The sequence below is a fragment of the Bos taurus genome, chromosome 4, assembly GCF_002263795.3.
Source record: "Bos taurus isolate L1 Dominette 01449 registration number 42190680 breed Hereford chromosome 4, ARS-UCD2.0, whole genome shotgun sequence".
Lineage (NCBI taxonomy): Eukaryota > Metazoa > Chordata > Mammalia > Artiodactyla > Bovidae > Bos > Bos taurus.
The window spans coordinates 8,265,764-8,292,302 of record NC_037331.1 but is presented as its reverse complement, the minus strand read 5'-3'; the positions used below and the strand labels follow the sequence as shown (position 1 = coordinate 8,292,302).

Below are 26,539 nucleotides of genomic sequence, written 5' to 3'. Positions count from 1 at the left end.
ATACACAAGCAGAGGGCTCCTATCTGACACAACACCAATCAATGCTTATTTATTATCACCATTTACCATCATCACCAACATCATCACCAATACCCTTTATACATCCTTACACTGCATAGGGTTTATATGCACAGCTCATTGTTAACTCTTTACGGAAAATCATATCAAACAGCATAACTACCATAAAATAACTGGACAGTACTTTTAAATCAAGTTGGCAGGCTGTAAGGTAGTTCTCACAATCCCCTGACTCCTGGTATTCATGCTCTTGGGGAATTTCCTGCCCTTGAGCATCGGTGAAACCTGTTACTTGTTTCTTAAAAAATGGGACATGGCGTAGACAGTGAGATATCATTTATAATATTCAGTTTACATAGGACTATAACTTTTAGCTTGCTACAGACTCTCTTCATTGCTTTCTTGGTGAATCAAGTAGCCACACGGGAGAGGTCCACAAAACAAGAAGCTGAGAGTGGCTTCTGGCCTGCAGCTAGCTTGGAAGAGAGGCCCTCTGTCCTACAGACAGCTAGGAACTGAATTCTGTCAAGAACCATGTGAACTTGGGTAGGTCCTTTTCCAGTAGAACCTTCAGATGACACCCAGACTGCAGCCTTGTGAGAGACCTGGGAGCAGAGGCACCTAGCTAAGCCATGCCCAGATTCCAAATCCACAGAAAAAGTGAGATAATAAACTTGGGTAGTCTTAACAAGCTTCAGTTCATCTCAGTTCAGTTCAGTTGCTCAGTCATGTCTGACTCTTTGTGACCCCATGAATCGCAGCACGCCAGGCCTCCCTGTCCAACACCAACTTCTGGAGTTCACTGAGACTCACGTCCATCAAGTCAGTGATGCCATCCAGCCATCTCATCCTCTGTCGTCCCCTTCTCCTCCTGCCCCCAATCCATCCCAGCATCAGAGTCTTTTCCAATGAGTCAACACTTCGCATGAGGTGGCCAAAGTACTGGACTTTCAGCTTTAGCATCATTCCTTCTGAAGAAATCCCAGAGCTGATCTCCTTCAGAATGGACTGGTTGGATCTCCTTGCAGTCCAAGGGACTCTCAAGAGTCATCTCCAACACCACAGTTCAAAAGCATCAATTCTTCGGTGCTCAGCTTTCTTCACAGTTCAACTCTCGCATCCATACATGACCAGAGGAAAAACCATAGCCTTGACTAGACAGACCTCTGTTGGCAAAGTAATGTCTCTGCCTTTCAATATGCTATCTAGGTTGGTCATAACTTTCCTTCCAAGGAGTAAGCATCTTTTAATTTCATGGCTGCAGCCACCATCTGCAGTGATTTTGGAGCCCCCAAAAATAAAGTCTGACACTGTTTCCACTGTTTTCCCATCTATTTCCCATGAAGTGATGGGACCGGATGCCATGATCTTCGTTTTCTGAATGTTGAGCTTAAAGCCAACTTTTTCACTCTCCACTTTCATTTTCATCAAGAGGCTTTTACAAGCTTACTTTGTGGTAATTTGTTGCATGGCAGTAAGATAACTAATACACCAACATTTCTCCGACTTATTATCCACAAGCCAAAAATCTGTCCTTAATGAAATAAATCTAGGAGGTGTAATGTCAGATTTAACTGCAGCAAGATCAAGAATCTTTTAATCACTAGCTAATATATGCTGTGATTCCACTGGGAGTGGGTAAATGGGAAAAATACACACAGCTCACCCAAAACTGATGTGACCAAGAAAAGTTTTAATAACTTTAAAAACCATTTTTCTTTAATTAATGCTAAATGGGTCACAATTTTTTTAAAAAGTCTTCAGGTTTAGAGAAGCCATAAAAGAAATAGCAATCAAAAGCTGGCTCTGGCTGGCTCAGTGTACAGAGAGACAAGAGCCATCCAACTAATTGGGGGAGATTTGTGGCTCCTTCAAGAAATAATATTATACAAAAATGAAGAAATTTCACTTTCAGTATTTCTCTAGTCTTTTTTGGTCTTTCATCACTCTAAATATACCAAGCATGATATTTTTATGAATAAAATGAATCATACACTTGTGTCTCTCAACAATTCCCAGCTATGAAGATGACCAAACAGTAGTTCTCATTCTTTCCGCTCGTTTCCCCATCACAGCAGTGATGTGCGTCACATGTTACCAGCATCCATGGTGACTGTCAGCGAACTGATAGATTGAATGGGACAGGGCAGTTTGGAGAGAGGAAGGGAAGGGGCAGATTAAAGTCTAACGAACACCTTGCTTGGTGTCACATATGTTAAAAAGAAGGTTTTGAGTTTTGGTTTTGGTTTTGAATGCCTCTCTGAGTTCCAGAAATTCTGTCTTTGGCAATGAAAGGGCAAGTACACAGATGGTAGAATGTTTTACTGCCTTTAATGTTTTTGTTCTAAAGTTTTAGATAACCATTTAGTGCCAGTGGGCAAAAGTGCTAATGATTATTTTGGCATTCCCTGATAGCTCAGTTGGTAAAGAATCCACCTGCAATGCAGCAGACCCTGGTTTGATGCCAGGGTCAGGAACATCCCCTGGAGAAGGGATAGGCTACTCCCTCCAGTGATCTTGGGCTTCCCTTGTGGCTCAGCTGGTAAAGAATCTGCCTGCAATGTAGGAGACCTGGGTTCAATCCCTGGGTTGGGAAGATCCCCTGGAGAAAGGAAAGGCTACCCACTCCAGTATTCTGGCCTAGAGAAGTCCATGGACTGTATAGTCCACAGGCTTGCAAAGAGTTGGAAAAGACTGAGTGACTATCACTTTCACTTTTAATGATTCAAGACCAATTTTAAACTTGAATTAAATTTTCCTTTTCTCGGAGGGATATCAAACAGTTTATGTATACCTATTCCCATTGATAAGAGCTGGATAGCAAAATGTATTTATCTATAATTGTCATATTTAGAAGATCACTGATCATAATGACAATCTGAACAACTTGAACACTCTTTGTGCCATTATTTAAAAGATAGAAAAAAGTCATATGATCTCGTAAAATGATTCTGAGACAAATTATTTTTGTCTATAGACTCAACAGAAATGCCAGTGTTAAAATATCAGTCATTCTGATACCCAGGTTGAGTTAATATTACAAGCACAAATCAATGTTCTCATAATTAAAAGAGGGTAATGAGACCTGTACCATCCACTACACAGGACTATAAGAATAAAACAAAATAAGAGTTATGAAATCACTTGATGAACTTTAAAGTGCTGCTATTATTATTATTAGAAACAACAGAGATGGGAATCAATTTCATTTCCTAAGTGCAATCTAATGCCAAGGTCTTCAAATAAAATGTTTCAATGATTCAACCATTAGTCATTCAGTCGTGTCTGACTCTGTGACCCAAGGACTGTAGCCTGCCAGGCTCCTCTGTCCATGGAATTCTCCAGGAAAGAAAACTGGAGCAGGTACCCATTCCCTTCTCCAAGGGATCTTCCTGACCCAGGGACTGAACCCAGGCTCCCACATTGCAAGCAGATTCGTTGCCATCTGAGCCACCAGGGAAGCCCCATGCAACTACCAGTATGCTTCCAAATGTTAAATTTAATATTAAAAAATAAGAATGCTTTCAGACTCTGGAGTCTGCAGCAACTTCTACATTCTTGTTCTAGGCAAAATGATCCTCCTCAGTTTCAACTCTGCACAGGACAGAGGCCCATATCCAAAGCAGACCACAGGCAAGTCACTTACAAAAAAACCTAAAAAACAATTCCTAAAATTTAAGAAGTGACTAAGTTTGCTGTCATAGCTGAGGCTGATACGAAATGTAGGGTATTGATATTTTTATTGGAATGAAGATACATGCACTTGATTTCTCAATGAGCTAAGGAATCTAACATTATCTCAAATCATTTATTTTGACAATCTACACATACTCCTTTTTGAAAATTACAAGTATACTCCTGTATTTACACAAATTTCTGTTGTCTGTATTTCCTCTTAAGATTTTAGAAGACTGGTCAAATGAACTTTGACATCAAGTCTAACTTTCAGAAAACTGCCAGGTCTCAGAATACATTTTATAATGGTTACACATAGTTTTCTTACCAACTACTTTCACTGTTTTACAGAGCAGCAAACCTCTGAAGACCCTTAAAAAAACAGTATGCCATTTTGCATTAAGATTCTATGATAATCTGAAAGCAATTTCTCCAGCAAGATTATCTTCTAAGAGACTACGAACAGTGACAGCGCACAGAAGTAGTCTTCATTCTAGACATTTCGAGGGTTTACTCATTTCTTTACTGAACTGTACACTAAGGTGCAGTGATACGTTTCATTAAGACTTATTTTTCTTGTGATTTGCAAAGTTTTCTCATCTCACAGGTCTCTCCTAATGAAATATTTGACAGAAGCACTCAGATGCTGCTTATGAAGAGATAATGTATAATACTGGTGAATTTTTGGTTGATTAACAAAGTTCAACCTCTTAAAGGAATTAACATGAAGTATAATCTTTTCCTCAAAGAATGGCCCTAGTACTACAAATCTATGATAAAATTTTTTTATCACGGTAATAATTCCCTTTTATTAAATTATCCTAAGTCCCCTTCTCAGGGAAGCACTGTGATAGAGTGATAGTGACATTGTGAATGGCACTGTCATAGAGATATTCTTTAATCTGAAATACAAGCCACAGGAAATTTTTAACATTAATTTGTAAATGGTAAGGAAAGCTTAGAGTGGGATTGCAAAAACCACATTGCCTTGCTTTCCCACTGTGCACTGAGCCACAAGCATACCGCTGAGTATACAGCAGGCACTCAGTAAAAATCTGTTGAATGAACTAGTGAATAACAGTCCACATTACATCCTTGTTTAAGAAAGCAAGAAATCATGTTGTATATTTTAGGGGGGAAAAATTAAAAATAAACACATTTTGAACACTTAACCTCTAAACCCAACCTAAGTGTCCATCAACAGATGAATAGATAAAGATGTCATACTCACACAAACACACACAATGGAATATAACTCAGCTATAAAAAAGAATGAAATGTTGCCAACTGCATCAACATGGATGGAGTTGGAGGGTATTACGCTAAGTGAATTAAGTCAGACAAAGAAAGACAAATACTGTACGATATGACTTATATGTGACATGTGGAATTTTAAAACTACCACAAACTAGTGAACAAAACAAAAAAGAAACACTCATAGGTACAGAGAACAAACGAGGGCTTGCCAGTGGGGGCTGCGAGGAGAGGGGAGACATAAGCTCCTGGGCATAGGGCTGGCTGCAAACACAGTGTGTATAGTAAAGATGTTTTTCTTTTTAATTCTTACAATGCTGTGTTACTTTCTGCCATACAGCAATACACATCAGCTATAACCGTGCATACATTCTCCTCCCTGCCTTCCTGCTCTCCCATCTCATCACAGAGCGGCAGGCTGGCCCCTGTGCTATGCAGCAGCTGCTCTCCATCTCTCCATCTTACACCTGATAGCGTACATGCATTGACGCCACCTCTCCTTTCCTCCCACCCTCGCCCTCCCCCACTGTGTCTGCAAGTCCATTCTCTACATCTGCATCGCCTGCAAACAGGTTCCTTCAACACCATTTTTAGAGATTCCATACATATGCCATCATATACTATATTTGTTTTTCTCCTTCTGTATAACAGGCTCTAGGTTCAGCCACCTCACTAGAACTGAAACACAGAAGCAGCCTAGATGTCCATGAACAGATAAATGGATAAAAAAGAAGATGGGGTATGTAGCAAATATTTTGTAACAACTGTACATGGAATTTAACATTTGAAAATTATATCTTAAAAACATATATGAAGAAAGTCTAATAAAAATTTTTAAACGTTTTTAATTAAAAAATCCTCAACCTAAAGACTGAAGTGACTTAGCAGCAGCAGCAGCAACCCTAAAGATTATAAATAAACATGACATTTATATGAACAGTCTACAAGCCACACACTGTCTTTAAATGACTTACAGTATCAACTGCTTTAATTCTTATAATTTAGTATCACCATCGTTAGCTTCACTTTCAAACAGATTAAGGCAGAGAACTCGAGTAACTCACAATTTGTAAACAGCAGGGACAGGATTCAAACTCAGGCATCTGACTGCAGAATCTGCACCCTAACCATTCTGGAATATTTGTCTTTATTTTGTTTCTTGATGTGGGTTTATTCATGTCCATGGAAAGAGTCTTCTCTGTCCGACCCAACATTTTAATTAGTACTTCTGTTACAGCTCCATCTGCCCTGCAGTTGTGTACTGTTTCTTTCCAGCCTTTGGAAAAGGTAAGATTTGAACAAGAGACTCCTCCCACTGGTGGGGGTGGGGGCGGTATCAAGGGCATCTTTAACCTAGTACTGCTTGCTCCTTGGAAGGAAAGTTATGACCAACCTAGACAGCATATTAAAAAGCAGAGACATTACTTTGCCAACAAAGTTCTGTCTAGTCAAGGCTATGGTTTTTCCAGTAGTCATGTATGGATGAGAGAGTTGGACTGTAAAGAAAGCTGAGTGCTGAAGAATTGATGCTTTTGAACTGTGGTGTTGGAGAAGACTCTTGAGAGTCCCTTGGACTGCAAAGAGATCCAACCAGTCCATCCTAAAGGAGATCAGTCCTGGGTGTTCATTGGAAGGACTGATGCTGAAGCTGAAACTCCAATACTTTGGCCATCTGATGCAAAGAGCTGACTCATTTGAAAAGATTGAGGGCAGGAGGAGAAGGGGATGACAGAGGATGAGATGGTTGGATGGCATCACCGACTCAATGGACATGAGTTTGGGTGGACTCTGGAAGTTGGTGATGGACAGGGAGGCCTGGCGTGCTGCGGTTCATAGAGTCGCAAAGAGTTGGACACGACTGAGCGACTGAACTGAACTGAACTGCTGAGTTGTTATTAAAGGGGAACATCGTTCAAATCAATTCAGCCTTTGTTTGTCCACAGGGCTTCTCAATGCTTTAATTTATCCCAGGAATATAATGAAAGAAAGTAGCTCCTTCTAATTCATAAATCACCAAGCCTTTATTCCAATTTATATTTCCAACAAGCCTTTCTACGAGTCTGCTGTGAGCTATGTTCTTTGTGCTGTTTCTTTCAGTTTCCTCAAGACACATGTCCGAGTTCCAGTGTTTAGTATGGAATGGTCTCACTGTTCAGCTGATTCAGGTCATCAGGTTGCCAAAGGTTACTTTGACCTGGATATCTGGTTAGCACTTGTACCTTCTCATGTATTTGGGGGCTAAGACCATCCACACATGTGCTAAGTTATCAATAGCCTGTTGGAAACTACACTAGGGCTGTAGAGACACTGGTTATAATAATACTTGGCCTGGTTCAGTTGCTCAGTCGTGTCCAACTCTTTGCAACCCCATGGACTGCAGCACGCCAGGCCTCCCTGTCCTTCACCATCTCCCAGAGTTTGCTCAAACTCAGGTCCATTAAGTCAGTGGTGCCATCCAATCATCTCATCCTCTGTCATCCCCTCCTCCTCCTGCCTTCAACGTTTCCCAGCATAAGGGTCTTTTCCAATGAGTCAGCTCTTCACATCAGGTGGCCACAGTATTGGAGCTTCGGCATCATCCTTCTAATGAACATTCAGGATTGATTTCCTTTGGATGGACTGCTTGGATCTCCCTGCAGCCCAATATTAATAATAACTTAACACAACACTTGCCAAGTAACAGGCATGATGCTCACTTGGGTTTTCACCTCTGGGCCAAAGAATATACATTTTGAAATGAGGGGAGTTTGGACTAGATAATGAGGGGTTCCTTCAAAATCCAGAGAAAAATCTAAAATAAAAAATTTCTGTAAATGTGAATGTCAGGTTTTCCTTTTTAATTATACAATTACAACAGATTTCAACCTTCCCCTTAGAGTTATCTTTATTCTGAAAAACAAAAAGAACAAAACTTTCTCAGTGATATGATTCAGTCAAAAGCTAGATGATGACTTCAACAAAAACACCATACTCTGCTTCCAATTCTGTCACCAAATACTTGCATATCATATTTATTTTGTATTGTTCTTATAATCTTCGTATTAGTGATTCTCATTAGATGCTCATAACTTATTTTAAGTATGTGGAGAGCTGACTGGTAACTTTTCAGAATCTTCCAACTTTTCTCATGCCCTGTTGTCCCATTCTCTTGCTGAGGGCACTCAATTTAGCCAATTCATTGACCTCTCTCACCCACTGCCCATCAGTTCACGATTTCCATTCTCTTGCTGAGAGCACTCAATTTAGCCCATTCATTGACCTCTCTCACCCACTGCCCATCAGTTCACGATTCTGGGCTGGTCCTCAGCACTCTTTTTCCATACTTAGGATGGGCTGTTTGTTGTTTCACTCAACTGATTTCTTTAGCTGACACTTCTACTTCAAAACTAGAAGAAACACTTCAATTTGCCTTTCATATCAGTTATCTTTTCAGATTAAAAATTAGAATGTCAAATAACTTGACAGATATGTACTAGACAGATGCTCCATTTTTAAAGTTTGAACTTCTGAAAAAGGTTACACTATCTCAGATCTGCAGCCTTGATTACACACAACAAGGTTATCTTATGCATACAGACATGCATGCATGCTCAGTTGTGTCCGACTCTTTGTGACTCCATGGACTGTAGCCCGCCAGGCCTCTCTGTCCATGGGATTTTCCAGGCAAGAATACTGGAGTGGGTTGCCATTTCCTCCTCCATATTTAAAGTATGTGATAAAATTAACATACCTTTCCAGACATGTAACTGAATTTCCTCAGCAAATTAGCTCTTAATTGCTTTTTTAAAAAAATTTTTTAATTGTCTAGTAGTTTATTCCAGAGAAGGCAATGGCAAGCCACTCCAGTACTCTTGCCTAGAAAATCTCATGGACGGAGGAGCCTGGAAGGCTGCAGTCCATGGGGTCGCTACTAGTTGGACACGACTGAGCGACTTCACTTTCACTTTTCACTCACACATTGGAGAAGGAAATGGCAATCCACTCCATTGTTCTTGCCTGGAGAATCCCAGGGATGGCGGAGCCTGGTGGGCTGCCGTCTATGGGGTCACACAGAGTCGGACACGACTGAAGCGACTTAGCAGCAGCAGCAGTACTTTATTCTTTCATTAAAATGCAAAGAAGGCCTGAGCTTTCTATGATTATCTATTGTAATGGAAGAAACCATTCAAGGTGAGAAGGGAATTATTTTTCCAAAATACATATGTTCTTCATTGAATGTTATCTGAATAATTATTATTAAAGTACATATTCATGACCTCCCCTGGAAACCCCTCTTTTGTTCAGCCCTCCCCTACTTCCAGTCACTACTCACCCCCAAGGGGGAATCCCTGTCTTGATATCTAACAGTATTGATTAGCTTTTGTCTGTTTTCACTCTTTATATAAGTGGTGGTGGTTTAGTTGCTAAGTCATGTCTGACTCTTGCGACCCCAGAGACTACAGCCCATCAGGCTCCTTTGTCCTTGGGATTTCTCAGGGATCAAACCTGGGTCTCCTGAGGTCAGTCTCCTATATTGCAGGTGGATTCTTTACCAACCGAGCCACCAGGGAAGCCTTCTATGTAAGTAGAATCTTACAACATGTACTCTTCTGTACTCTCCTGTATCTGGCCTTTTTCCTTTTTATCACTGTGTGTAGTTGTGGGTTGTATATATGAATATGAATGTGCACTATTTCAAAAGTAATAAACCAACACATACAGCATTTTAATAATCTTTAGCAAACAAGAGGAAAGCAAACTAATATTGAACTGATAGTATTAAAGCACAAAAACAATCAAAATCACAAGATTTTCAAGTATGTCTAACCTACAGAATTTACAGTATATCTTGGATTTTTCATAGTAGATGGTAAGCTTTTCTTGCTTCCAGTAAATTTTTAGAAAACATATGCCTTCGCCTGCAATGACTCACTGTCATCCACGATACTAGAATAAATCAGAGTATTGATGCATGTATCAGTCAAGTTTGACTTTGGCTGTATTTTAAAATGCTTCTTGGAAGGCAAAGAGCAGAAGATAAAGGGAGATCCATAAATAAGGGACATCAATGACTTCTACACTTACCTAACGATTATGAAAACTCATGTTCAAGTGTAATCACAGTTGTCTTAAATAGCAAGTGCTGCTGCTGCTGCTGCTGCTAAGTCTCCTCAGTCATGTCTGACTCTGTGCAACCCCACAAACAGCAGCCCACCAGGCTCCCCTGTCCCTGGGATTCTCCAGGCAAGAACACTGGAGTGGGTTGCCATTTCCTTCTCCATAAATAGCAAGTGAGTGCTACCTAATTCTAAATTTCATTACAGTGCTATTCTTGACATCACATAATACTTCCACTCTGGTCATCACTGACAACCCTTAGGGTTCCAGTCATCTCATATGTAGATTTTTAAAAGATATATTGGTGTATTTCAACTCAGTCTGCATTCCTTATCTGACTTGCTGCCAACAAATCTGCCCTCATATTGTACAGAACAAAAAATATTTTGCATATTGAAATCTTTTTGCCCAGCAGGTTTCCATCAAGAGTAGAGAATGAGATGATCAGCCCTATTTGAAGCGTCTGTTCTGCATTTTAAGATGTCTCATTACCTCACATGCATGATTTGGCTAAAAATGAACTAACACTTTTGAATTTTCTCATTTCCATGGAGTTTGAAGCTGCCATTCTTAGCAATCAACCCCTCACCACATTGCTTCAATATGCTTTATGGTGATTGAACAGAGAGATTTGTCATATATAGAGGAGAATATGCTTATTAATTGCATTTTATATAAGTTTCTCTCTTGTTCCCATTTACAACTTAAAAAATATAGCTAAGTTTTTAGACAATTTTTAGGGCAGCGAAACTCTTCTCTATGATATAATAATGGCAAATATATTACATGGCGTTATAATCTGTCAAAACTGAGGAGGTACATCAAGAGTGAACCCTAATGTAAAGTATGAACTTTGGGTGATACTGCTGTGTTCATGTAGGTTCATCAATTGTAACAAGTGTTAACACTCTGGTGGGGGATGTTGGTAACGGAAGAGGCTATGCATGTGTGAGTGCAGGAGGTATATGGAAATCCTCTCTGCTTTCCATTCAACTTTACTGTGAATCTAAAATTGCTCTTGAAAGTAAAGTCCATTTAGAGACTTAAATATAAGGCATCACACTATAAAACTCCTAGAAGAGAACACAGGCAAAACATTCTCCAACACAATTTGTCCAGTGTTTTCTTAGGTCAGTTTCCCAAGGCAATAGAAATAAAAGCAAAAATAAATAATACCTAATCAAATGGACAAACTCTTGTATTGCAAGGGAAACCATAAATAAAATGAAAAGCCAATCTATAGAATGGGAGAAAACATTTGTAAATGATGTGACTGACAAGGAGTTAATTTCCAAAATATACAGAGTTCATATAGCACAATCAAAAACAAACAACCCAATCAAAAAATGGGTGGAGGAACTAAATAGACATTTCTCCAAAGAAGGCATACAGATGGTCAACAGGCACATGAAAAGATGCTCAACATTGTTACTTATTAGAGAAAGGCAGATCAAAACTGTTATGAGGTACCACCTCACACTACTCAGAATGACCATCATTATCCCATTAAAAATTAATTCTTACCCTGTAGTGTTGATAAAAATGTAAACTGGTACAGCCAGTATAGAAACCAGCATGAAGTTCCCTCATAAAGCTAAAAAGAGTTGTCATACGATCCTGCAATCCCACTCCTGGGCGTATATATCCTGGGAAAACTCTAATTTGAAAATACACATGCACCCTAATGTTCACAGAAGCACTATTCACAGTAGCCAGACATGGAAGCAACCCAGTGTCCATCGACAGATGGATAAATAAAGATGATGTGGTATATCTATACAGTGGACTCTTAGCCCCCAAAAGGATGAAATAATGCCATTTGAAGAAACATGGGCAGACTTAGAGATCATCATACTAACGGAAACAAGGCAGAAAAGACAGAGCATGAAGTGGGCTGCCATGCTCTTCTCCAGGGGATCTTTGTGACCCCAGGATTGAACCCCGTCTCTTACATCTCCTGCATCGGCACGTGGGTTCTTTACTACTAGTAACATCTGGGAATCCCAAATTGTATATGCTAATGACAAAAAAACAGTTAAAAGTTTATAATTTGGGGACTAACAGGCTCTTATTCAGAGACTTTAGATTTTATCAAGTTGATAGATGCTACTCTTGACTTCTTTCTGTTCTCTACTATTCTCTACATGAATTCTGAGAGGCAGATTACAAACAAACCCTGCACTCACCATGGCCTCTGCAGAGTTACATCTCTGGAGTGTTCTGCAAATTAATCTAAAATGTGATTTATAATAATTTCCTTTCTCAAATCAAGTCAAGGAACAGCCTGGAGGAGGAAACTACCAACATGAGGAAGGTCATATTTTTAGACCTCTGCTGGGAAAGAGACCTGTGTAATTTTACTTGATTAAAACCACAGAACTGTTTAACTCTGTTCCTGTGTTAGGAAAGCCAGTAAAATAATCCAAGACCTTAAATGCTTGTATCACAGAGTTTGCACTGTCTTTTTTTTCTCAGAGGCAAATTTAACCCAGCTGTCTTTCCATGCAGCAAGGCTGTGCATGCATGCATGCATGCTTAGTCGCTCAGTTGTGTCCTTCTCTTTGCAACCCCATGGACTGTAGCCTGCCAGGCCCCTCTGTCCTTGGGGATTCTCCAGGCAAGAATATTGGAGTGGGTTGTCATTTCCTCCTCCAGGGGAACTCCTCAACCCAGGGATCAAACTCGCACATCTGCATCTTCTGCATTGGCAGGTGGAATCTTTACCACTGAGCCACCTGGGAAGCCCCAGAGCAAGGCCATGACCCCGTACAATAGCAGAAGAATGGCTGGAAAATGTGTGTGACACCATCATCTTCTTGCAAAAATTGCAAGAAGCTGCTACTCTACAGACTCATCTATTTTGCTTTAATCTCGTTTACATGGAAACATATCTTTTTAGTTTTCATACTATCATACTGCAAATGGACATTAGTTTCTTGGTGAGTTTGTACATTTACTTGTCACACTTCAACAGTTTTCTTTTAATGTGATCTCAACGCATATCACAAAAGTCGGATTCTCACCTACTTGAATTTCCAGAAACCAGAATAAAAAATGAGGTCCTAGGAAGGGACGTGTAGCACTGGTTAGGGATTCACTCAACTGATTTTTACCCACCAGTGAATACCTGATCATTAGAAAATAAATTCATTTCAGAAATGTACAACATAAATAAAAACAGCACTGAGAAGAATCTTAGTATCTGTTCAATGCACTTATTTTTTAGTTGAGGAGTATAAAGCTCAGAGGGGAAAACTAGCTTGAAGTCATAAGCTAGTTATAGACAGTTATAGACAAAAGCTACTTATAGAGTCAGGCCTCTTAATTCAAGGCTCAATACGCTTTGCTCTCAACAATAGTACAATCAATCATTTAAGGTCTGTAGAGTAGGAACGTCAAATCTTATACATCTTTTGTACATGTTTATATTCACTGAGTGTTTATTTCTGCAGCCTGAGGTTACAAATACAATAATACCAAGCAGGTATACAAGGCTGATGTGTAAGAGCCTCGATACGCTCCTGAGGTTCCCACACTCTCAATACTCAGGTCATCTAACTCTATCTGCTCTCTCAACCGTGCCCAGCCAGGACAGGACTCATGAAGAGAGAATTAATTTGTAAACTGCTGGTTTGCTAAAGTGAATCAAGCAAAAATTGGGAAATGCAGGTGGGTCTTGGTCTTTACACTAATACTCAATTTTGTTACACATATTGTTTCTTCATTCAGGCAGTATTTCCTGAGCACCTCTAAGGTTCCAGACATAGCAGAGACAAGAGTGAGCAAGACAGGCCCAGTCCCTGACCTTATGGGATTTACAATCAAATAGTACAAGCCAAAAATTAACAGATAAACAAATGACAAAATTATTTCAGTGCACCGTAAGTGCTATTGAAGAAGTTGAACTGGATGATTTTGGAAAGGTGGCCTTTTAAAAAAATATTTCATTTATTTATTAAAAAAAAATTTTTTTGGCCATGTCACAGTTTGCAGGATCTTAGTTCCCTGACCAGGGATCAAACCCTCAGCAATGAAAATGTGGAATCGTAACCACTGGACCACCAGGGAATTCTCAAGAGGTGATCTTTTTGAAAAAGTAATATAGGATCTATCAGCTGTGTGATGAGAAGGAGTCAGCCATGTGAGAAGCAGGGAGAACAGTGTTCCAGGAAATGGGAAAAGCTAAGTAAGAGGTTCTGATGTGTGGACACATTTGGGGTTTCAAATATTTTTTCCCAAAGATAATGTAAAGATGAACCCGTTTTTAGAAATGAATCTGTATTCTACACAATTTTATTATCTTATTATATACAGATGGGACAAACTTCTGCATTAGGAAAACACAGTGATTCTAAACCATGTATAATTTACTTATTTCCAAATGCATATAGAAAATAAGTCTCAGGTAAGTGCTTCAATATGACTTTGTTTACAAGAAAAAAAAAACAGTACAGTACTTTGACCAACTGGAATTCAGAACTGCATTCTGTTTAAATCTGAATGGGTTTACATATAAATTATCATCTGGGTACTTTGTCCAGCAGGTAAATTATCTTCTGGTTTACTTTGTCCAGTAGGAAAAAGCTCCAAAGGACTAAGGATGAAATCACTCACTACTGAATTACTACTACTCACTACAAATGACAAAATGTTCATTAAATTATGTGATGCATTTTTTGGGGGGTATTAGTGCAATCTATATTCATAGCATGAGTGTCATATTTGTTGTATGTAGAAAGCACATATAATGGTTAATAATTTGCCATTGGTTAATAATAGTACTGATATATAAATATAAACACATGTGATGATCAATAATTTATTGGAAGATTAGGCAGTTTTATAAGGTAAAATATCTATGTAAATAAATATAAAGACCCTGGGCCACCTGAATTTGAAAGATATGGATCAAGCATCTGAATTCCAGTTTTGTGAGCAGCTACCCTCATACAGTCAAGCTTGGGCAAATTTCTAACCCTCTCTGAATATCTTGGCTCTCTCCAAAGTGTAGGTTAGAATAACTTCCTAGGTTTATGAGACAATGAAATAAGAATTTCTAAGGGTCTGGCACACACAATAAACTCAGTAAATTTTAGTGTTTGTCCCCCCCCCACCCCATATATTTTCTCTAATAAAAATAGCATTAACAATACAAGAATTACGCTCATACAGATTCCTTCTGTCTCTTCTAATCAAAATATGATGGTATTTTTCACATGAGAGAAAAAGGTAGGACAAAGGAACCGCTGCTATGGCTCTTGACACATCAAACTGAATTAAGACCCGGTGTTTCTAATTGTTCTGCTGCCTGGAACCGTCCCATTTTGACTGTCTAGCTCCTCCACGGCTTCCACTGTACTGCCTTCATCTGAGACCCAGACACGTGCCCAAGCGCAGTAAATCACAGTTAATTGCATGTCTTAAATTAAAAGACAAAAATGATGCACAATTAATTGGAGGAAATTGTCATTTGGTGAGTGAGTCTCGCTCATTACACTCTGTGCACAGGACGCATGCCAAGTCTGTGTTCCAGGCAAGAAGACTCCGTCTGTGACACTGAGGTTCAACCTTTCTGCAGAGCACTCTGGTCAAACACTTTAAAACACTCAGCACTGCAGCTGGAGTACAGCCAGCTTGCTCTGCAAGGACATTCAACAGCGGGACGGCACATAACCGTGACGATTAGAAAGAACCAAAACGTTCGGCGATGGGGGACTGAGTAAAAGGCCGAGGTTGTGGCCATTAAGGGAAAATCTACATTGTAACAAATGGTTTTTTTCATATTGAATAAGATGAGAAAATGTCCATGACATATTCCTAAGTGAAAACTGCTTACAAAACAGTGTGGGTTTCTTCTTTTGAGGATTACATAATAAATGGAAGAAGAAAGAAAGAATGAGGAGAAACAGTGGGAAAATATACAATAAAAATGTTAACATTTGTAATCTCAGAGTAGTTCATAGTCTCTAGATTTTTCTCCTTTTCTAAAAAGTTTTCTAAGTTGTTTAAAATTACATTTCAATTTATTTCTGAATCTATTACAAAATGTTAGTTTTAAAGATTCGTAAGAATCCTTTAACATGAATTTACCCATTATAATAAAAAAGTCATCATAAAATTAAAAAATAATCCCTAGTAAGCACTTAGATACAATCCTATTATTCCCCTAGTTATACAGACAAAATAAAGTTAATAAAAAATGCATTCTATAAATACACAAGAAAACCATGTTCAGCAAAATTAAATGTTCAATACAATAAATTATGTAAACATATACCGTATACTATATATTAAGATAACAGAAGAAAATCACTATGAATTCTTCTTAGTTTAATACTAATATCAACAAACTAAAAAAATATGTTCATGGTGAACATAATGACCTTGAATTTGAGGAACTGCAAATCTTCTCTCCTCCACACCTCTTCTCTCATCATCATTTTCTACCCTGAACTGAAACACTTTACATCTAGCCACCTAGTATTATTCTGATGCTAAAACTTGACAACAAACAACTTTCTAGCTCACATACACACACACAGTTTCATAATTTTCACAAATAAGAAAAGAACAAAAAATGTCTTGCAATATATCACCAACGATGTTAACTTTTGTTTCAATTTTACAAGAAAAGAATATACAAAATGCAAGAGTAGATTAATTCCAAACATACTGAACACTCTCCTAACCTTGAAATAAGCAATAAACATTTCCTGCTCTCTTTTATTTCTCGGGGGGGTTGGTGGAGTGAGAAAAGATAATCATATTCTGGAAAAGCCCGTATCTCAATCTCAGGCGTCCTTACGTCCCAAGGGTAATATTTCCATTCCACTCTTAATGGAACAAATTTCTAATCAGAATATGTATCCAAAAATAATTGAGGCAATGCAATGTCAACAGATCATGCTGCCATCAGCGCTCCTGATGCTGGGAATCAACTCTGCATGCCAATGTGACAGAGAGCACGGGCAGCGCAGACACATCAGACCAACAAGCAGGACACAGCAGTTCTGTTCCCCTTTGGCGCTCAAGAGGCCAATCTCAAAACCTTTCAGGGAGGGATGACTTACTATGGGGCGAGGCCAGGACCTCCACTTTTAAACTGGCATCAGTGTCTTCCTTTAGAATTTTTGAAACAACAGTCATTTTTGGAAAGGTTAACAATGCCCTTAGATTTCTGACAACAAACACTACTGAATGTATTTTATGATGCTCTGAAACTGTCCAGAGGTTTAAAATTCAGGTTTGACAATAATTGTTGAAGCTGGATCAAGAGTAAGGGAGACCCCTTAAGGTATCCTACTTAAGAATGCGTTTGACATTTTCCTAATTAAAAAAAAAAAGATTTCTTTCAAAGTATTTTATATTCAAAATTATACTGACTTCAACTTTGGAAATATATGAAATCTGATTTGTGCTTATTTAAGACTTTAATAAGCAATGTAGACTTTTAAAAAAATCCATCAAGCATGATGTTGATCATAAAAAAAATTTCTTCACTCCTGAAAGAATGTTACCAGGATCTGTAACGACAGAAGACGGGCACCTAAACGAACGCAGTGCCGCCATATGCCTGGCATTCTCTCCGTGTGACAAAATAGACTGGTAATTAACTGCTTTCCTACCGAAATCTGCCAGCTTCAACTCCCCCGTGTCACTGATCAGAAGGTTCTGTGGTTTCAGGTCTCTGTGCAAAATATAGCGCTGGTGGATGTAGGACAGCCCTCGCAGCAACTGAAATAAAAACAGCTGGAAAAACAGGGAGAGAAAAGTTAAAATACGAACACAGTCCAATGCCACTTTCTACATACAGTCTGCCAAGTACTTGTATTTCTTGAAAATGGGTACCCATCACTAAATTTTCTATCAAACTATTGAAACAGAATTTGCATACATGTATGGAAATTCCTAACGCACAAACTAAATCTGAAAATTTTTAACAACCTATTATGGCAACCCAGAGTTCCTTAGCCAGAAAGATCTATAATCCAATCTTTGTTCTAGAAATTAAGCGAAATGTAAAGAACCATTTTCTAAATAATATTTGATTTCCTCAGGTCTGAACTGATGCTTGTGACAGAGAAAAAACCCTATTCACAATGTTATAAAAGGAAGCAGAATTTTTTAATGTAAATTTAATTAACATATATTTAATTCCATGGAAATGATATAAACATGGTATCCAGTGATTCACTCAATAACATGCTTTAAGGAATAGAAAGATAAGATGATTTCAAATAATTAAAACAGAAACAGTCACGGGGTCCAATTATTACTACACTGTAATTACACTGCTTCGGCACATACGGCCACAGAGATTAGGTTGTTGCCTAAAGACAGACGTGTACTTTTGCTAATTACAGAACAGACCCAACCTAAAGGGACAGGAATCACAGAAAACAGAGAAATCAAGAATTCAAGAGCAAGAGTTTCATAAGAAATACAATTAAGAAGCGCCTGATGGTCTTCTCTGTTTCCATTCATATTGGATCATAATAAATATTTCCATTTTTATAACAAAAAAGGTGATCCACTAGGCTTTCCAATACTCTGTTTATTAAAAAAAAAGGACTATCTTTAAACTATTTACTTGCCAAAATAATCCTAATTGACATAGTTTTTAAAAAAAAACAATATCCTAAAACAAAACTAAAAACAAGTGGTTTTAAGTGCCATCAGTACTGTAGTCTATGTAATCAGCTAGTAACAAAATGCACTTTCTGGGAAATTTTAAAGGAATTAGCTGCCAAATACTGGTAGGATAGGGCTTCCCAGGTGGCAATAGGTGGCAAAGAACCCACTGCCAATGCAGGAGACATAAGAGAAACGGGTTTGGTCCGTGGTTCAGGAAGATTCCCTGGAGAAGGGAATGGCAACCCACTCCGGTATTCTCGCCAGGAGAAGCCCATGGACAGAGGAGCCTGGCTAACTACAGTCCATAGGGTCGCAAAGAGTCAGATATGATTGAAGCAATTTAGCATGCATACTGGTAGGATAAGGATTCTAGAATCTTCACATAAAAAAGACTGGCAACTCCTCAAGGGCCATGGGAGCTAACATTTCAGAATATTTTCCAACTAACTAGGGGCTCTGAAAGCCAAGTAAAACGTTTAAAGGGGGGATACCTTGGAACACTTCACTTGCTAAGTCATGCCGACTCTCTGCCACCACATGGACTGTAGCACACCAGGCTTCCCTGTCCTACGCTAAGTCTCAGTGTTTGCCCCGATTCATGTCCATCGAGTCGGTGATGCCATCCAACCATCTCATCCTCTGTCGTCCCCTTCTACTCCTGCCCTCAATCCTTCCCAGCATGAAAGACAGTAGATACGTTCATTTCAAAATCTTTGTATGTGATAATAAGCTATGGTGTCAGGAAGGCCTAGATTCATTATTTCCAGAATCTAAGCACCAGAAACTAAACACCTGTTCTGTGTTAGGCTGGATTAAATCACTGGCTCAAGAATCTCAGGAAGTAAACTTCTCCTGGACTCCTCCTTTCAGTCCTTCCTGTGTAGCAGATGGAAAGACTTAATGCCATCAGCAGCAGCTTCCAGCCTCATTCCTCACTTCTAAAACCCCCTGCATCTCGAAGCGGAAAAGCTTACAATTGCAAAGAAAATCCAAATCCCTTCAGTTCAGAAGGGAAAAAGGATGAGCAAATAAAGCCACTTTGCATTTTCAAAAGCTTTTCATCAGTCACATAGGCAGATCGCAAAACAAATAAACTGAATTTCAAAAATAAACTGATTTTGAAAGTCTGCATTCTGCAAGGTGCTAGCTGGGACTTACCAGACTGTGATTATCTACCTAACCACAGCAACATATTTTAGTTGAACAAGCAAATGATACAAAGTGCCAGCTGCTATTCTACACATCATAGAATATGAATTCTTTTGATCTCTGTAAAGAAATTTTTTAAAAAGATTTTTTGATGTGGACCATATTTTCTTTAAAGTCTTTATTGAATTTGTTACAACACTGCTTGTTTTATGCTTTGGTTTTTTTGACCCCAAGGCATGTGGGGTCTTCATTCCCTGACAAGTGATTGAATCTGTACTGTGTTGGAAGGCGAAGTATTAACCACTGGACCACCAGGGTAGTCCCTGACCTCTGTAACAATTTTAATGGTGATGGTACCACTATTCCGGGCTTTCCTGGTGGCTCAGCTGGTAAAGACTCTGCCTGTAATGCAGGAGATGAAAGAAATGAGAATTCGATCCCTGGGTCGGGAAGATCTCCTGGAAAAGGAAATGGCAACCCACTCCAGTATTCTTGCCTGGAAAATCCCATGGACAGAGGAGTCTGGCAGGCTCCTATAGTCCATGGAGTCACAAGGAGTCAGACACAAATGATTGCACACATCTGTGCCCACACACACGCACACATCGCATCCTATCTGTATCAGTGATGAGGAAACTGGAATCAGTTTAAGTGCCGGGACTCAAATCCAAGAAATTTGACTCCAAAATCTACTCCCTTAACCACTCTACTCTAGGAATCCTGGCCAGAACACAAATAGGCAGTGTCCACACAGAAGCTGCTTCCTCCAATCGGCAAGAAAAAGCACAGGCGTCTAACAGCATGGCCTTCAAGGCCACTGAGCTGAGCCCTGACTCCAGCTGGGTGCCCAGGCATTTCCGACCCCAAGCACACTCAAAGTATATTGCTGTTCAACCCTTTTCCCTCGTTCTTACGTCTTCTCTCACAGAAAAGCCTTGTCTCACTTTTGCCTGCTAATCTCCCTGTGTTTCTTAGGTCTCTCCTCAAACGCCACTCCTCCCTGGACCCCAGGCCTTCAGTCTCCCTGCAGGTCTGTGTGAGGCGTTCCTCCTCTGTGCTCCAGGGGCAGCTGCTACATCTGCCTATCACAGGATGGGATTCCCCTGTCTCCCCAGAATGTGTTGTTGTAGTTCAGTCACTCAGTCAGGTCCAACTCTTTGTGACCCCACGGACTGCAGCACGCCAGGCTTCCCTGTTCTTCACTATCTCCTGGAGTTTGCTCAAACTCATGTCCATTGAGCTGGTAATGCCATCTCATCTGCGGTTGTCCCCTTCTCCTCCTGTCCTCAATCTTTCCAAGCATCAGGGTCTTTTACAATGAGTCGGCTCTTTGCATCAGGTGGCCACAGTATTGGAGTTTCAGCTTCAGCATCAGTCCTTCCAATGAATATTTATGGTTGATTTCCTTTAGGATGGATGGGTTGGATCTCCTTGCAGTCCAAGGGACTCTCAAGAGTCTTCTCCAATACCACAGTTCAAAAGCATCAATTCTTCAGTGCTCAGTCTTCTTTATGGTCCAGCTCTGACATGCATACATGATTACTGGAAAAACCATAGCTTTGACTAGATGAACCTTTGTCGGCAAAGTGATGTCTGATTTTAATATGCTGTCTAGGTTCATCATAGCTTTTATTCCAAAGAGCAAGCGTCTTTTAATTTCAGACTGCCTCAACCATCTTCCTAATCTGCTCCCACAGCTGACACTCATTACTAAGTAATGTGATGACTGAACAGGATTTAGGGACATCTGGATGAAGCAGATAGAAAAAAGAACAGACTCCTGGAATGGGAGTTTCTAGAAGCTAAGAGTAGAAGTGGGAAGACCAAACGGTCCCAAAGGGCTCTTCTTTTAACACCTTTACTAATTAGCAGAAATATATAATCCTCATGTTAATCCAGAAGCTATTCAAATAGGATAGCAGATTAAAGAGGATTAAGAAAATCAGTGTTAGGGAAAGATGCAACCACACACTCAACTACAGTTGTATACATGACGAATAAGCTCCAAGTAAGACAGACAGAGCCCAGAGCATCAAATGAGAGCCCCACACAAACTTTTAGATCTTTGAACAATGCACAAAGTTAAGTCAGAACAAATCCCCAGATAATACATTCCTTAAGGATTTACGAAGTGCCAACCATCTGCCAGGTGCTATCATGTAAGAGGGATGCAAAGATGAATAGGATGTAAGATGTAGTTCCTTGACTTGAGGAACTCACAGCCCACTGGATATGAGAGACACATAGACAGATTCATGTATCCATGCTAAGTGGCTTCAGTTGTGTCTGACCTGGGAGACTCTGTGGACTGTAGCCCTCCAGGCTCCTCTGTCCATGGGATTCTCCAGGCAAGAATACTGGAGTGGGTTGCCATGCCCTCCTCCAGGGGATCTTCCTGAGACATTGAACCCATGTCTCTTACATCTCCTGCACTGGCAGGTCAGTTCTTTACCACTAGCCCCACCTGGGAAGCACATAAGCAGATTAACTGCACTTAAAGAGGTCTGCTTAGCAGCAGCAGCAGCAGCACTATGACAGCTACACAAACGGAGTGTAACTGAAGGCCACAGGAGGGAGGACACTTCATTACACATAAAAGTTTAGTAGGAAAAGGAGCATTCATTAGATACACAAGATGAGACAATGTATTACATGACAAACCTCTTGCTTTTCTGAGGGAAAAAATTGAGGAAAGCAAGCAAGGAAATCACTAGGCAGATGAATTAATAAGAAGAAAAATTGTAATTAATGAAAAGAAGACAATATATGAAACTGTAAAATGATCAACATACCGTCATCATAATAATGGTGGTGAAGGGGCAATATAACTCACTAAAACCATTAGTAAGGGCTTGCCTGATAGCTCCGTTGGTAAAAAATCCGCCTGCAATGCAGGAGACCCTGGTTCGATTCCTGGGTCGGGAAGATCCCCTGGAAAAGGGAAAGGCTACCCACTCCAGTATTCTGGCCTGACAATATATGAAACTGTAAAACCATCAACACACCATCATAATAGTAATGGTGATGAAGGGACAATGTAATTCACTGAAACCATTAGTAAACTTGGAGCATTTTCTGTTAAACACCTTAAAATGTTATTTCTAAAACACCAAGTTTACTAATGGTTTCAGTGAATTATATTGTCCCTTCAAGGGACAAGGAAAGAGCAGTCATTCCGAGTTTAACAGAATGTGCCATAGAACATTGCTTGGGAATGTTTTGAGAACCCAAGTCTTAGGGATTTCTTTCTTTAGACATACAGGCAAGTATCTAACTGGCCCATGTAAATTTTTAAGAAAGCCAGTTCACTGGGTTGTTGTAGAAATCACCACATAAAAAGCTAAGTTTGATCTCTGTGAAAACCAGAGGGTACTATGAGAACAAGAAGTACCACCAAAGGAGGGGCTGCATGCAGAGGAAGAGGAAACATCAGCTTTGTAGCTCCCTAATAAAACTTGGTGAACGTCGACGCGATCTCAGGTACTGAAAAAAAAAAAACAAAAACGGAAGACAGACTCATAGTAATTGAAGGTTTACACTCATTTGAAGACTGTTCTGGGACTTCCTGCTAGTCTAGTAGCTAGAACTCAACAACTCCCAATACAAGGGGCCCGGGTTCAATCCCTGCTCAGGGAACTAGATCCCACGTGCACACAGGTATGCTTAGTCGCTCACTCGTGTCCAACTCATCGCAACCCTATGGACGGTAACCTGCCAGGCTCCTCTGTCTATGGGATTTCCCAGACAAGAATACTGGAGTGGGTTGCCGTTTCATCTTCCAGGGAATCCTGCCCACCCCAGGACTGAACCTGGGTCTCCCGAGTCTCCTGCACTGCAGGAGGATTCTTTACCAGTGAGCCACTAGGAAGCCCTCTAGATCCCACATGCTGCAACCGAACAAACAAAAGCCCCAGTGTGCCGCAGCTAAAAGACCCCAAGTGCTGCAACTAAGACCCGGAGCAGCCAGAGATATAAGCAATAAATAAACTTGAAAAAAGACTAAGTAATTTTATGTGTCTTTTATAATCTCGTTATTTTTTTCCTTTTCTTTTAAGCAAATGAGAAAACTAATGCTCTTAAAGCCCAAGAAACTTACTCAGTCAATCCAACCATCACACAACACTCGTGAACTTTCCACTACACCTCATTATCTTAACCAAGGATGATGCTTACTAAACACATGGATGAATACAGCTATACACCCAATATAATCAAAGTACTTTTATTAAGTGAACCCAAGTTTGTAAAAGTCTCAATTAATGTAGTATGTAATAAGCATATGGTTCTTGAATGTCTATTTTTGCTATTTAAAATCCTCTTAAAAGTAAATACTATGGCAGCAGAAACCTTTATATACTGAAGTTGATAAATTAACATATTTTTCCTTTCTATTTGCTTATTATCTACTGTAGTAACCATAAGGTCTTCCTAAGAATATTTTGTCCCCTTAGGGCATTTTTTTTTTAAATTTTTACAGCGTTGTGTTGGTTTCTGCTGTACAACTGTGTGAATCAGCCTAATTTTACATATATCCCCTCCCTCTTGAGCCTCCCTCCCTCCCCCCACCCAGCCCACCCCTCCCAGTCATCACAGAGGGCCATACTCAACTTTATGAAGGGAGAGGTCTTCAGATTCTTCAGTTGGATCACTGAAGAGTTATACTCCAGTTCAAATATGTTCACTTTTTGCAATAAGAACCCCAATGGGAAAATGCCTAAAACAGCAATGACGTGATGAACAAGGACATTTTGCCAGCAGGAGATCTATCTATAACCCTGCTATCTTGCCATCCCCAGCAGAAAGCAACTCATATCCTCGCGGCCATGGCAGATACTGCTTGGGAATATCCTTAATACTCCTTCTAGTCTCTTCTGAAACTCTTTGGACTTTGAGTAGATAAAAAAAACAATATCAAGATAAGGCTATCAGAATATTTAGAGCAAGTTGATTAAAAGCACACACATCATTGGACTCAGCACGTTATATCTGTTACTCAGAAGAATTATTGGCACTTGCAGTGAGCAACAAATTTTTTACCCCCCTCATCCCCCCTCAAAATCTAAGGATATCTGATTTTGACGCTCTTTGTCTCAATGTTTACAATTGATTTATGAATGGTCTGAAAGGCATGCATTATTTAATGTATAAGGGTCCATTTAATATGAGACTCAGCACGGTGAACATTTGCAGATTTTCTAGGCAAGGGTTCACGATCTTCAAGGGATGTCCATCATCTCTTAGGGTTTATTGGAGCAACTAGCAATAGATGAAAGGCCTATGGATAACACGGAGAAGGCGATGGCACCCCACTCCAGTGCTCCTGCCTGGAGAATCCCATGGACGGAGGAGCCTGGAGGGCTGCCGTCCATGGGGTCGCTGAGGGTCGCGCACGGCTGGGTGACTTCACTTTCACTTTTCACTTTCATGCATTGGAGAAGGCGATGGCACCCCACTCCAGTGCTCTTGCCTGGAGAATCCCATGGATGGAGGAGCCTGCAGGGCTCCAGTCCATGGGGTCGCTGAGGGTCGCGCACGACTGGGTGACTTCACTTTCACTTTTCACTTTCATACATTGGAGAAGGCGATGGCACCCCACTCCAGTGCTCTTGCCTAGAGAATCCCATGGATGGAGGAGCCTGGTGGGCTGCAGTCCATGGGGTCGCTGAGGGTCGCGCACGGCTGGGTGATTTCACTTTCACTTTTCACTTTCATGCATTGGAGAAGGCGATGGCACCCCACTCCAGTGCTCTTGCCTGGAGAATCCCATGGATGGAGGAGCCTGGTGGGCTGCAGTCCATGGGGTCGCTGAGGGTCACGCACGGCTGGGTGACTTCACTTTCACTTTTCACTTTCATGCATTGGAGAAGGCGATGGCACCCCACTCCAGTACTCTTGCCTGGAGAATCCCATGGATGGAGGAGCCTGGTAGGCTGCAGTCCATGGGGTCACTGAGGGTCCCGCACGGCTGGGTGACTTCACTTTCACTTTTCACTTTCATGCATTGGAGAAGGAATGGCAACCCACTCCAGTGTTCTTGCCTGGAGAATCCCAGGGACGGGGGAGCCTGGTGGGCTGCTGCCCATGGGGTCGCACAGAGTCGGAGACGACTGAAGCGACTTAGCAGCAGCAGCAGCAGCATGGACAGCACTAATTCTTCTTCATGAAGAGTAAAATCTCAGTCCTTTTTTTCGCTGACCATGCCATAATTTTTTATTATTTTTAATTGAAGGATAATTGTTTTTGCAATCTTGTGTTGGTTTCTACCATACAACATCAAGAATCAGGCATAACTATATATACAGAGAGAGGCAGGATATATATACATATATATATATATATATCCCCTCGCACTCTGCACGTCCGTTCTCTACATCTTTGTCTCCATTCCTTCACTGCAAATTAGGTTAATCAGTATCGTTTTTCCAGATTATATAGCTTTAATATAATATATTTGTTTTTCTCTTTCTGACTTACTCCACTCTGTATAATAGGCTTTAGGTTCATCCTCCTCTCTCCAACTGATTCAAATGCATTCCCTCTTATGGTCAATATTGCATTGTATGTATGTACCACATACATACCCCAACTTCTTCACCCATTCACTGAACAGCACTAATTCTTACAGAGACAGTCAAGCTACTTTTCTGTCACTTGCACACCAAGGTTAAATACCCGTCATCTTAAGTTGCTCACCTTGAAAATGGTTAATTTT

At 40.2% G+C, this 26,539-nt stretch overlaps 1 protein-coding gene across 13 annotated transcripts in view; it reads right to left on the bottom strand.

The window, feature by feature from the left end:
- CDK14 (cyclin dependent kinase 14) overlaps positions 1-26,539 on the bottom strand; it is a 678,396-nt gene that overhangs the window by 324,199 nt on the left and 327,658 nt on the right. For all 13 annotated transcript variants that reach the window (XM_059885775.1, XM_059885772.1, NM_001206776.3 and 10 more), the window contains one exon: positions 17,670-17,793. In XM_059885775.1, coding sequence (XP_059741758.1) covers positions 17,670-17,793 — 124 coding nt within the window. The remainder of the gene's footprint in view (positions 1-17,669; positions 17,794-26,539) is intronic.